The following is a 13,148-nucleotide window of genomic DNA, read 5'->3' on the forward strand; positions in this document are numbered from 1 at the left end:
CTCGGGAGAAAAATCCATCTATTAAAATCCATGCACTGGAAAATGACGGAGTGAAGGATCAGACATGTGCAATTAAGAGATCAAATGAAAGCATGTTGTTGTGTTTTGCAGGATTCGCTCAAAACACGTGGCATTATCTTGTCAGTAACTGGTGGTCGTCATAAGTCACAGACGATTAAAACAGTAGGAGGTGTAGAGTAGCATGTCCAGGCAAGTGCACAGTCAAGGAGGATGTTTCTCCCTCCTAGTGAGGATGTGGTGGAGGATGTGGCTCCTTCACACCCATCAGAGAGAGAGAGAGAGAGAGAGAGGGAGAGAGAGTGTGTATGTGTGTGTGTGTGTGTGAGGGAGAGAGCATATGGAACAACGAGCGGATGCTCTAGGGGACGAGAGGGATTTGAATTCTGCTGTGGTCACAGAATGCTCTGTAGGATGACACTTGATGAGCAGGAGTCAGTGGAGGACAGCAGAATGAGAGAATGTCTCTGGAGGTCAGCCAGGCAGTGCGACAGAGCAGGCCTGCTCATATGGCTGTCTGTGTGTGACCTGCGTCTGAGCAGGGCTTTTTCAAAAGACTGAAAAAAAAATAATCTGCTGATGGAAACAGAGCAGGACTTTCCATAAAGCCAAAAAGGTGAGATATTTTTTCATTTACACAGAACACAGAGCAAAAGGGTGGCACTTTGCTTTTCCACCACATCTGATGGCTAACAGTCCACTAACACTGATGTTACACGTCAGCAGTATAGTGAAATAGAGAGGAAAATAAAAGTATACTGCTGTTTGATTCAACAAGAAAAGTATCCCATAAGAATTCACTGCGGCAAAGCTATTTTAACCATCAGGAGCAATGAAAGGCACTCCAGGACTGAAATGAGCCCCGGGTTATTCATACAGCCAGAGATAATTAAAAATGTGAAACACACACACACACACCTCCCCCACAAGCAGCTCTTCCTTTGGACCTCTGAATTTAACTGACTTTCATTTTTCATTGAAATAAGATTGCTAAAATTTCTCTTTGTGAAGTACATGGAAGTTAGACTTCAGCTGAAAATTCAAGCCATAACAAAATTACTTTCATTTTATTTACCAAAATAGAGACAGATTAAAAGTTATACGAATGGATTTGCTCAGTGACAAAGCACATTAATACGTAGAAGTTCTGCCTGTGAGGGGAAGCATTGCACGAGGAGACAGATTTTGAAATAAGTATTTTTGTGCTGTATAAACGTGTAAAATAATTTTGTCAAACTTGATGCAGCCATTTTTCAGGTGTTAAAAACAGCAAGCCAAATTCCCACTTTTCACTTTTGTATTGACTGTTTTTTTTTGTAGTTTGCTTTTGTTAGTATTATATTTTTGCCTCCATTTTTACCACTTGCAGAGCCAACGTAGCCAGTATCTTTGTGTAATATTGATTTCTTTTAAAATTATGTAATAATTATGCCTTGTTAGGTACTTTAAAGATATGCTTTGAAAAACTGTGATCCCGTCTGCATAATTTTATCATAATCTCAATCCATAATGCCCTTCTTGCATAAAAACTGCACCGCATGGTGTAGTCTGGATGCCACGTTCCTGTCAATCACGGAAAGACAGAGCACAGGCTAGAACAACATAACATGAAAGGCAAACAAACTCATGAATAAAAGAACCGTGAATATATGTGATGGTGTAAAGTGGGCCTGGGCGGTTTGGCCGAGATGTGAGTATCCCGCAGTACATTTGATTAAAGGCCCATGACAGACAGTGCATGATGAATGGGGCCCAGAGAGAATTAAAGTCTGTCAGGAGAATGGGCCGCCACGCTGAGATTAAACCCCAGCAGGACCCGTCTTCTTGGGAGGGGCTCCATGTGCAGTGGCAGCTCGTCTGGGCTGCCTGTCAAGTGTGGAGCTGTCAGCGGCCGTAAGACTCAAGTCGCCGAGGATGGCAAGTCAGAGTCCCCCAGGATCTCCACGAAGCTTCCCTCAGAGATAGGGGGGAGTGAAAAGTTCAATAAATTCTGTATCCTGCAGCTGCTACTTCACTTAAGTGCTGCAAGTAAAAAGTGGACACCATTCAAGAGACAAGATGATTTGTCCCCTGTTTAGAGAAGCAAAGGGGAGGATTGGCCTTGGCTTCAAAAGAGATCTCAACATGCATTTTCACTTCCAGTGTGATGGGTGTTTTTTTTTTTTTTTTTTGTTATTGTTGTTGCTGTTGTTGTTGTATCTCTGCAACAGAGAAGGCAGTAATGCAGATTGCATCTGGCCCATGGGATTTGTGTAAAGTAGGTTTGTATTAACATTTGTGTGCAGAAAGGCTTTAAATAAAAAATCTGTTAGTTACAAAATATCTTGATGGGTAGGTGGCATTCTTGTAAAAGTAGTTTATCAGAGATTTTGCAAGACTAATTAACAAAGGCTGTGCGGTGTACTGGCGTGCCGTCCAGGGTATACTGAAGGTGAATGAATTAATACAATAACTTCTCACATTAAATTGGGAAAAGACCCAATCAACTGCAGCCACTATTCAACTCGTCATATAACCTAATACTATGTACGTACCTCACTGACAATACAAAATACTCCTGTTACATTTAATTGGCTATTTGCCCCTACATGCTTATCTGCCTTTTATTTCATTCTAATATGAAGTTTCAAATGAAACACACTTGACAATGGTACGAAAATGAAAATCTACCCTGCGCATACTTGCTTATTCAAACGCGTGTTGGTTTGATAGTGTCACTGATGTAAGCCGTCAAGGAGAGAACACATTTCCTCTAGATGTGATGATTAATAGGAGGCTCTTCCTGCCAGTCCGTGGCAAGCATGCTGCCTTGTTGTTGACAGAGAGCTGAACATACATGTTAACACGCCCCACTATTGCTGACTGATAACAAAAGCCTGTGGCGGTCCAGAGTGTTATGACGTTGCTGGGCATGTGTTCTGCTTAGAATCTCCTCGACTTCCAGTCCCACCGTGCCCTTAATGGTATCAAAGGTTTAGTATATGAGAATGTTTCTTTTTAAAGTTTCAGTTAAAAATAGCAGAGTATATATAAATAGTAGTGCATTCCAGAAATATCCATCACTAAGAAAAAAATGACTGGCAACTAGTTTATTTTATAGGATCTAGCAAGGAATTGGGTAATGTAGGTTAATTTAGCCTGGTGTGAAATGTTGAACATGCTAATACACTGGCACTTACACTGGTATTCATGGAATTTGGTCACTTTTTATTTATACTGGCATTTCAGGAGAGAATAAAAATATTCTCCTCCTATTATCATGGTTTCTGTAAAAATGGAAATATGGCACAAGAATAACCATGTAGACTTTATATTTCACGTTTTCTTTGCTGGTAGGCACAATGAAAAGACAAGTATAGCTGGTTCTGGTGAGAAAAACACTGCATTGCTTAATATGTCTCTTTTAACAGTAAACTTATTATGAGTACATGAAAGCTCTTTTACATTCACATTATAAGCCTTATTGCTCAGTTTGCTCACACTGGCGTCTGGGAGGATGGAATAGTTTTATTACATTTTTTTTATGTGGCTTGAAAAAGTAAGTGCTCAGCTTTCGGTGTTTGCAGCTGTTAACTTTGTGGTGTATTTTCGTGACAAGAGTTCATGGCTTTCAACAAAGTGAGCAGTGACAGACTGTGCACTGTTGCAGGAAACCCAAATGTCATGCAGTAACTCATTTCCCCTCCATGATTATGGGATATTTTCTCTACCAGACATTTGTAAAGCTTGTTTAAGCCTGCACAAACAGTTCTCCACCCTGCATTTTCCCAAGCCATCTACCCCCTCACAATCAAATTGTGCAATTCTGCCAGAAGGAACTATTCCGAAAGGTTCAAACATTTGTCATATTTCATAGTTACTGAAAGTGTGACTTAAAGGATATTTATGGGCATTTTTTTCATGCTCACATAATGCATTGAATATGCACAAAATAATTTCCATGACTTCCATCACTGGTCACTGTTTATAGACAGTAAATACAGTGCCAGAGTCAAGGACAGTCAAGATTATGGCTTTAAAAATATTACCTCCTGGGGGGAAAAAATAACAATTTGGTATCTGTATCTTTTCTAAATCATTCTCCAGTAACATCCCCCCACACAGATACACTCCTGAAAAAAGGTTAATTTGGAGGATCTAAAAGCAATGTGTTTTACAGACTACATTTCAGGGCAGCTACAGTTACAGGCCCAGGAGCCAGGCAAAGTTACAGGCCTGCAATTTTTCAGTAGCGTATTATATAATGCTGACGATCCTGTGTGTCATGGATCTTTCAAAAACTGCCTGTCAAGTAATCTTTCAGCCATTGAAGCCACATAGGGAGGTTGAACGTGACACTTCTGACGTAGAAAACTGAGGGCACAGCCATGTCCAGATCAAATAATAACAGCAAGGATTTTTCCTAAAGAAATGCTCCATTTAAAGTTAACCGCTGAAACAGTAAATCACAGAACTTACCACTATTTCATTTACTCGACCTACATTATAAATGAAACTATTCAATCCTACCAAAAGGCCAGTGAGACAAACCATGATCCCTCCTGAGTTTGTCCAGATGGTTTCAGAGCTGATAATACAGAATTATGAATGCTCTTAAAATGTCTGCACAGGCTGAATTGAGAAAAATGTTGCCATACTCAGCACCCATGAGTAAAACTAAAAAAAAGAAATCATGATTTTACACTTTATATATTTGATAATATGTAAAAAAAAAAAAAAAAAAAAAAAAGTGCTCTTTACATGATTAATGGTTATACACGGACTGAGAACACAGAACCTCTTATAAAGTATGCGGATTTCTTTTTTTTTTTTTTTACAATGCCTTCTTTTCATATCTAGATGATTAGTAATGTTGGCTTACTTTCTATCATGGGCTGTTTGATAAATGTTAACGCATTTGGCATTTAAAAACGCATGACTTTTAAAAGCAAGGTCATGCTGCCTTAATAGCTATGGAAAGCATTTACTAAATGATCCTAAAAACAGTATGTGTCTGGAAGAATACGGATTGAGGGTTTTTCTTAGACACTGAGATCACTCACACTTCCTCTTCTTGTTTCACAGCTCTGACACAAACGTTGTTGCTGTTGTTGTTTTCCTCACAAAGCTTCCTTTTGCATCCATAACCTTTTGCACTATTTCAACATATTTCAGAATATCTCCCAGGACAAATCAAATCGCACAAAGTCTCTGAATCACTCCATTAATTCATTTATACTTTCAATGAACCTTGATAGATGTAGCGCATATTTAAATAACTTATTTTATCTGCTTTCAGCTGGGAATTGTGATTGTGGCATTAATGTTCTCTACAATCCTTCTACTAGAAGGTCGTCCTTGGACATATATTTTATAAAGATAGTTACACATCCCCTGATTAATATTATTAGACTAAAACAACATCTTGTCTTTAATTGTAAGGTAAATTAATTTAACATTTCACAGAATAAGGGCAGTGTTTGAAAGAGCACACTGCTTACTCGTTACTCTCAGTGGCATACGATTTGGCACACTATTAAGTACGGATGTGACCATGTTATTTTAAACGACACCAAAGTTTTAAAAAATGGCCTACATTTAAAGATTCCTGTCAACTTCACAATATATCAATCTGTACATACTAGGTGAAGGTGTAAAGATTATTTTAACTGTGTGTATTAGAAGAAAGTCACAATAGTTGAGGCCCGTGTGTGAGGAAAGCTCATGTGACTGGCAAAAGAAACATCACGAAACATCCCCTTACTTCATGTCCAGTGATTTAGTGATCATGGTGGTAGCTTTGGAACTAAAGATATTTTTGGGCTTGTGTGCAGATCTGTTTTGGGTATTTATCAAAATGAAGGCCTGTGTAGACTACAATTTAGAAGTTTTTTTTTCTCCCCATGGTGCTCTTATTCTAATACTACACTCCTGAACAAAAAAAAAAAAAAAAAAGGCAGGCCAAGCCCAAAATGGCAAATATTAAGCTTTTAACAGTCTTAACAATAAATCATTGGTCAGAAAATTAGCAAGAATGAAACAAATGCACTCATGAGAGCTCCTGTGCCTCCATTTGCTTGTTTCCTTTTGCTGTTTGGGGGAAAAGCTAGAAACAGGGAAATTCACTTCTATAGTCTTGTATGCAAAGGTAAAATCATGATGATTAAAATGTTTGATGTAAAATTCAAACTAACACATGTCTGGGTGTACAAAATTTTCCCAAAATATTTTCTGGGATTTTTTTTTTCTTTCTTAAAAGATTAGTGATTATTTGGTTCTCTGCCACACCTGATGCAGCTCATCAAGGGCCACAAGGCTTACACATTTAAAGAAATCAAAGGGGAAATCTCCCATACTAACTTCCCTTATCTGTTTGTTAAATTCCTGTTAATTTCCTGACCACTGATTTGTTGTTACGACCATTAAAAGCTTAATATTTTTGCCATTTTGGGCTTGGCCCATTTCTTTGCCTAGGAGTATAGTGCTTAGGTACAAAGCAACACAAACATGTAAGCCCATGCTTGACATTATAATATATAAATACATACATTAAAAAAATCACAACTTGTAAGATGTAAATGCGTGTGAACATTGAATGCCAAACATGGGTGTGTCAACCTAAACTATAAGTAGACGGTACCTCGTGATGACTAAAGTTAGTTTATAGGAAGAAAAATTGCCTGGAGTCAGTGTGTTTTTGCGCGTGCTTGCTTTCAGGTATAAATTTCGGATGCTGTGATGCACAACAGAAAGAGACAACAAAAGGACAGGAATATGCTGATCATGTTTATTTGCATGAAATGCATTTCAGCACCCACCTTAACAAGAGCAGGCAGTGATTGTCACGAGCGAACAATTAAACGCGTCCAAAAACAAAACAAAAACAACAACAAGTCGCGCGCGCCTCAGCACCAAGAACAAAGGAGTCTCTGACTTACTGCTGAACAACAGCCCCAAAAAAGGAGAGAAAAGAGAGGGACAGACACAGACATGTCGTTGTACGTCTTCTTGGGTTAAAGCCAGCAGTAGCTAACGTGAACAAAAGTGGAGGCAGAGGCTATTTATCGCCGTTTCGTCGGTCATTAATAACTTATCCAGGCAGCCGTGAAGCTTCAGGAATAGCCGGTTAGTTTCATGGAGACATTCCCACAGTGAGTCAGCTCACACTGAGCCTCCCTCCGAGTGAAAAACAACAACAATCCAAAGGGCATCTGTGCTTGAAAAGTGCTTAAAAGTGAGTCGAGAAACACAGGATGCTCGCCCGACCCTGGAAAAAAAAAAAATAATGCACACATCACCGTCGACTCATTGCATGCTGCTTTCTCCTTCACTCTACACACTGCTTTCCACACAGGAGGAAGACTTGAAACCGCCTCACCGGCGCGCGCGACAGAGGGCAGTTTGAAACCGCACCGCTTTCTTTCCTTTTTTTTTTTTTTTTTAAATCAACAATTTAATCATCTAATATAGCTAGTCCAATTATCAAAGGCATTTCACGCATTTCTTTCTCTCTTTTTTAATTTTTTTTTTTTTTTAAAAAGAGTGTCAACTTTCTATAAATGGTGTCTTATCATAAACATTACTTATTACCCTGAAAAAAAAAAAACAATGCCGCCATTTTTTTTCCCTTTTGCGTTTTTGTTTTTTTTTTGGTGCGTAAAATAAAAGTTGCTAATTTAGCACTATATCTATCATACAGTCTAAAAAATAAAAATAAAAAAATCACCACACAGACACCTCTCAAAGATAAAGTAATAGTCTAAGTGAGTAATTAATAGCTAGTGTCTGTGTAAAAGAAACATAAAGCTAGCTAATTAAACAGGCCTGCTGGATATTCACTCACCTCAGCGCTCGAAAAAATACAAGTTTTAATTCCTGAATATAGGCTAAAACATATATAAATCCACTCGTAAGGCTGTGTCTCTATTAAAAAAAAGCGTCGATTAAAAGAAGTTTGGTCTAAAGTCTCGTAATCTGGGGAGATAAAGCAATAATCAAGTCTGTATCCGTCTGTTTTAATCAGGAGCGGCCTTGAAACTGCCCTCCACAAATTCTCTGCCTGTTTTGATCATTCAAGAAAGGAAGGAGAGGGGGCTTGAAACAGTTCAACCTCCTTGCTCTATAATTGGTTTTATAGCGCTGGCGAAGAGCCAAAGTGTTTACATGGCGATGATTGACAGAAGCAGCGTCCAATCACATGGCTCTCTGTAGAGTGTGTCAGGTTGGGATCATGGGGGCGGGGCGTGTTAAACAATGCTTGTTTCATTGCAGGATAGTTGAGAGCTACAGTGGTGTGTGTATGTAGGTGTATGTAGCTTATGTGTGTGTAAAGAGAGAGGGAGTGTGTGAGAGTGTGTGTGTGTGTGTGTGTGTGTGTGAGAGAGAGAGAGAGAGAGTATGAGTGTGTGAGAGTGTGTGTGTGAGGCCTTCCCCCCTGTATAAGCGACTCTCTGTCTGCGTAACTACGGATGGTCTGTAAATGGAGTGTAGGAAATATTTCACCTCGCGTCGGGATTTTGTGAAGAAAAAGGATTCTTTAAACTGAGTCGCCATTACAAGTAAGGTGTCCAAGTCGGTAGAAAGCCCAGTGTAAACGCAGCTGTGTTTAGGAAGCACTGGATTACAGCAAAAAAAGAAAAATAATAATAATAATAATGTAGCTAGTCGTCGTATTGGTGGTGAACGGGCGGGCAGAACAGCCCAGACCAAGGTTAGTTCTGTTTTAAAGTGTTTGCGAGGGTAAATCCTTCCGCGGAAATAGTTCACAAAAACACTTCTGCTGCTTTAATGTTTCCGCCAAGAAAAGTTTGGCGGCTTGAAAATGGAAACGTGTAGGCTAAAACTTTGAAACGTGGCCGTCGAATAAGCTGCTTCTGGTGTGAAGCATGCTGGTTTTTAGTGCGTATTAGTGCTTCTTCTGTAGCCTCAGTGTGTTTTTAGGCTTCTGACTATGTAGCCTCAGCTTTAGTCTTGTTATGTAGCTTCAGTTTGTAGTCTTATTATTATGTAGCCTCAGTTTTTAGGCTTCTTCTGTAGCCTCAGTGTGTTTTAGTCTTCTTCATATGTAGCTTCAGCTTTAGTCTTGTTATGTAGCCTCAGTTTTTAGTGTTTTTTATTATTATGTAGCCTCAGTGTGTTTTAGGTTTCTGACTGTGCAGCCTCATGTTATGTAGCTTCAGAGTGTTTTTAGTCTTCATGTTATGTAGCTTCGGTGTATTTTACTTTTCTGACTATGTAGCCTCAGCTTTAGTCTTATTATTATGCAGCTTCAGCTTAAGTCTTATGCCGCCTCAGTGTGTTTTAGTCTTCTGACTGTGTAGCCTCAGTTTTTAGTCTTCATGTTATGTAGCTTCAGTGTGTTTTAGTCTTCATAAACTTCCAACTCCTCAAGTTTTAAATGTAGCTGTCGCTTTTCGGGCAACATTGTTTACCTGTAAACTATTAGCCTTGACAGTAGCCTTAGCAAGTAGAAGCCAAGCTGGAGTTTAGGTGAAATGTTTCAGTATCAGTAAGCTAAACACACTGTAGCGGTTTACTCGGCGGTGAAGTGTTTAAATCCATGAACAAGGACGAGTTAGAAATCTCCAGCTTGGCCGTGGTGTGATTAGTAAGAGCAGACTGGTGGCATGAACATGTACATCAAGCTTACTGGATAGTGAGGTCTTGCAACATTGAGGCTACACTACACTAAGCTCTTGGGACAAACTGTTAAGCTGGATAGAAGTGATCGAGTTGCTTGCACATGAGAATTAAACCACAGTTGTTCACGAGCGGTTTGGCACCATTGACCGAAGGTACTGATTTAACACCCTTAGACTAGAGCCTGAGCAGTGCTCCATCTGCGCCACGACGAGAATTAATAGCCTGTAGAAGCAAAACTTTGTTTCCTCCACGTTTAAGAACAAACAAACATCTTGATGTTCAAATAAACCCTCATTCAGGATCAGAGCATGTTCCTGAAACCTGCTACATTAGAAACATTGAAACTATAAGCTCTATCAGATTGTGATCCGAAGTGTTTGGCTAGTGTTTGGTTAATCCTCGCTTGGGCGGATTTTTTTTTTTTTTTTTAAATTGTCTCACTGTATTCCCTGATAGGTCACTATTTAAATACGGAACAGTTATTATTCTTCACCACTGTGTTTTTAGCCTCCGCTTTGCATGAGCTCGGCTCAGTTGCTGGAGAAAGCCGAAGTGTAAACGCTGGATTTTCCCTGCGTAGTGTAGCGTAGTGCGGTCGAGAAAACACACACACACACACACACACACACACACAAGCAAATCATCATAAGCGATACGTGCACGATGGTGAAGGGACAACTACCCATGATAAACTAATGTTTAAGACTGTACAGTCCTCGCCTCGGAGACAGCTAGAATTTCTTGCACCGAGTGAACTTACTTTTTATCCTCTTGTAGCTACTTTGATTCAAACTGCGTCATCACGCCCTTGTTAAATATTTTGGTATTTATATAGGCTATTTATATCTTCCATATCTTTTAATCAGATCATTTCTAACTCCTAGTTTGTTTATCCGAGCCTTTTTTTGTTGTTGTTGTTTTTGTAGGTCGGCACGATGCCGGATAAGGACGCGGATTTGCCTGGAAATCTAGGGACATTATTATAAGGCTGTTTCGGAATAGCCGATCGGAGCAGTTCTTTTTTTTTTTTTTTTTTTTTTTTTTGGTTTTTGTTTTTGTTTTTTTTAATCGAGTTCCCCACTTGGGTGGATGATGGATGGCCGAGATTTCGGGCCCCCCAGATCCGTGCACGTTCCCCCGCCGCTGCTCTCGGGACTCGCCATGGAGTCGCACCGACTCGGAGCTTCCTCCGCGCCCGGGAGGATCCCACCGTCTCCCGGCCACCTGGGCGCGAGCCACCCGGCGGCCGCTCTGCACTCGGGAAAATTTCTCTCTCCGACCATTAACATACAATCCCACCACAGTAAGTAGCGCTTTAAATTTCATATTTGTATATATGAATATATATATTTTTAAGTATGGATGAGTGGTGTAGAAATGTAGATCCTCTTGCTGGTGTAGATTTCTGGGGAAACTTCTTCGGGAAGTCAGGAAAAAAAACATGCTGGTGGTTTCGGAGTAAGCGGCGATTGCGATTCGGTGCAGAATGTCCCTGAGACGGCTGCGGACGCGATGGAATAAAGTGGAGAAAGTAGGAGATGGTGCGATTGATCAGTCCGTGCTAAAGAAAAAAGAGCGACCGTTTCATATGTATTAGAGCTGATATAAAATGCATAAGGTGATAGCGCTGCAATTGGGAATACGACCGACCAGCGAATGATCATTTCTGTAAAAATATAGTAAAATACAGTATTAGCCATGGCGTTGTTGTCGGTTGTTGCTGATTGCACCGTGCTGCGCAGTTGCCCTGTGTAATGCTGTGCGAGTGCGCACTGGATGGAGGGGAACCGGCTCGTTGCTGCGCGCACACACCGGCCACAGCGCACTGTGAGCGGGGAAGCGTGTGCTCATGGACTCGCCTGATCCCTGAAACACCGTCGGCCACAAGTACACTTTGGGCTCTTGTGATAGGATATAAGGGATCCCTGCGATTTCCTTTCAAGTTGTAGAGAAAATGAGGCTTGTTAAAATTGGGCTGGAAGTGAAATTGCTCCCATTTGTCTCTTTCTGCTTATGATCAGTAGGTTAGAAGCTCTGCTTTGCCACTCAGCTGTTCAGTCGGCTACTTTATTGCTCACTGAATTGAGGCCTGTTGTTGTATTTTATTTTTTTTTTTTTGTCTTTTTGTTGTTTGGAGAGGATATTGATATTGCTGGTCTTGTCATTGATCCCATGCTCAATATCTGAGGAAAACAAATGTTAGCATAGTTACAACACAATATCTCTCCTTTAATAACAGAGCAGTTTCTCTATGTAAAGGTCATTTGTGTTCTAGGTCATGATGCATAATATTTGTCTAATGCAGAGACTTGTCACATTCATAACCCATCATATTTGACTGTCATTTTGACGCAGCTTCAAGGTAAAATTGCACGCTTCCCCTTTTTTTTTCCACTGTGAAATTATGAATGCCAAAGTATTACCATGAGATTATGCGTTGAGCCATGCATTGAAAATGTTCAGGTTTTGGAAGATAAGCTGCTGGAAGACGAATCTACAAACAGTAGAAAAGGATCTACAAGCGTAGTAGTTGAGACTGTAGTGAGTGTGTGTCCTAAGTTCCAGTGGATCTTGTGTGAAGTGGGTCAGGATTTAAAAAAAAATACTCCCTGTCATGTGCATCTGGACTCCTGGTGTAAAAATAGGGTAACCTTCATCTGTGGGTTTGCCAAGAGCTGCAGGGAAAGTTCTTTTGGTCTTCGGTTCCCTTCAGTGCAATCGCTGAAAACAAAGCGTCTGTTGATTCTGAATTTTATTTTGTTTATTTTGTAGCTGCTGTAGTATAATAGTTCAGATTATGACATCGGTATTGCTTTGTTTATTGATGCAGGAACCAGCGTATTTAGTATCATAGTGCATTGTTGTATTCATTTAAAAGAGGATGTGTGTTTTGTCCTTATATAATGTGCAGCTAAATTTCCAGATGTCTAGCCCTGTATAGAAAACCGTCCAAATTTAAAATGATGGTTCTGGTTGGAAATCAGGATAGAACAAATGGTATAGGGGTATTATTAAAAGATCCGAACAGTCATTATACTATTTTCAGTGACACACTTAACTGGGGACTTCATCTGAATATTTTTAAGCAAAAAAAAAAAAAAAGGCTGTTCTTCCACCTCAGTTGTGCTTCAGTAGTTTGCTTTGCTACAATTTGATAAGATCTACTCTCGAACCATAGGAAGATGTCCATTCCTGTTAGTCATGTGGGGTTTCAGCTTTTCATGGTACTGATAAAGAGTGTATGTTTAATAAAACTATATATTTAAAATGTCCAAATAGAACTCTAATGCAAGTGCTTTATTTAAGTGTCTGAACAAACCAGAAAGAAATATAATCATCTGAGTTTAAGCTGCTTCAGTGTCATTTGAATGTGTGTATGTAATTCCCTGTTCACCACGTTCTCTCTGTGAGAAGAGCTTTTGTAACAAGTGCCCTTTCATAACTTGATCGTAAGGTGACTGCTTAAATCCAGCCTACGTTTATAGCTATTGGTCATAAATTAACTAAAA

General features: G+C 39.8%; 1 protein-coding gene and 1 long non-coding RNA gene across 2 annotated transcripts in view; one reads left to right on the plus strand and one right to left on the minus strand.

Annotated features, from left to right (window-relative positions):
- Nucleotides 1-6,770: 6,770 nt before the first annotated feature.
- LOC113536159 (uncharacterized) lies at nt 6,771-8,155 on the minus strand. The gene is made up of 2 exons (XR_003403663.3): nt 7,841-8,155; nt 6,771-7,264 (listed from the first exon to the last, which is right to left on the minus strand). It is a non-coding gene; the product is annotated as an uncharacterized LOC113536159 (long non-coding RNA).
- A 564-nt stretch (nt 8,156-8,719) lies between these two features.
- The window catches only part of tnrc18 (trinucleotide repeat containing 18), a 62,474-nt gene continuing 58,045 nt past the window's right edge, over nt 8,720-13,148 (plus strand). Inside the window, 2 exon segments of the mRNA XM_034298652.2 lie at nt 8,720-9,791; nt 10,566-10,942. Of these exon segments, the coding sequence (XP_034154543.2) occupies nt 10,729-10,942 (214 nt within the window). The 5' untranslated portion in view covers nt 8,720-9,791; nt 10,566-10,728.

This window comes from Pangasianodon hypophthalmus, chromosome 23, assembly GCF_027358585.1.
Source record: "Pangasianodon hypophthalmus isolate fPanHyp1 chromosome 23, fPanHyp1.pri, whole genome shotgun sequence".
Taxonomy (NCBI): Eukaryota; Metazoa; Chordata; class Actinopteri; order Siluriformes; family Pangasiidae; genus Pangasianodon; species Pangasianodon hypophthalmus.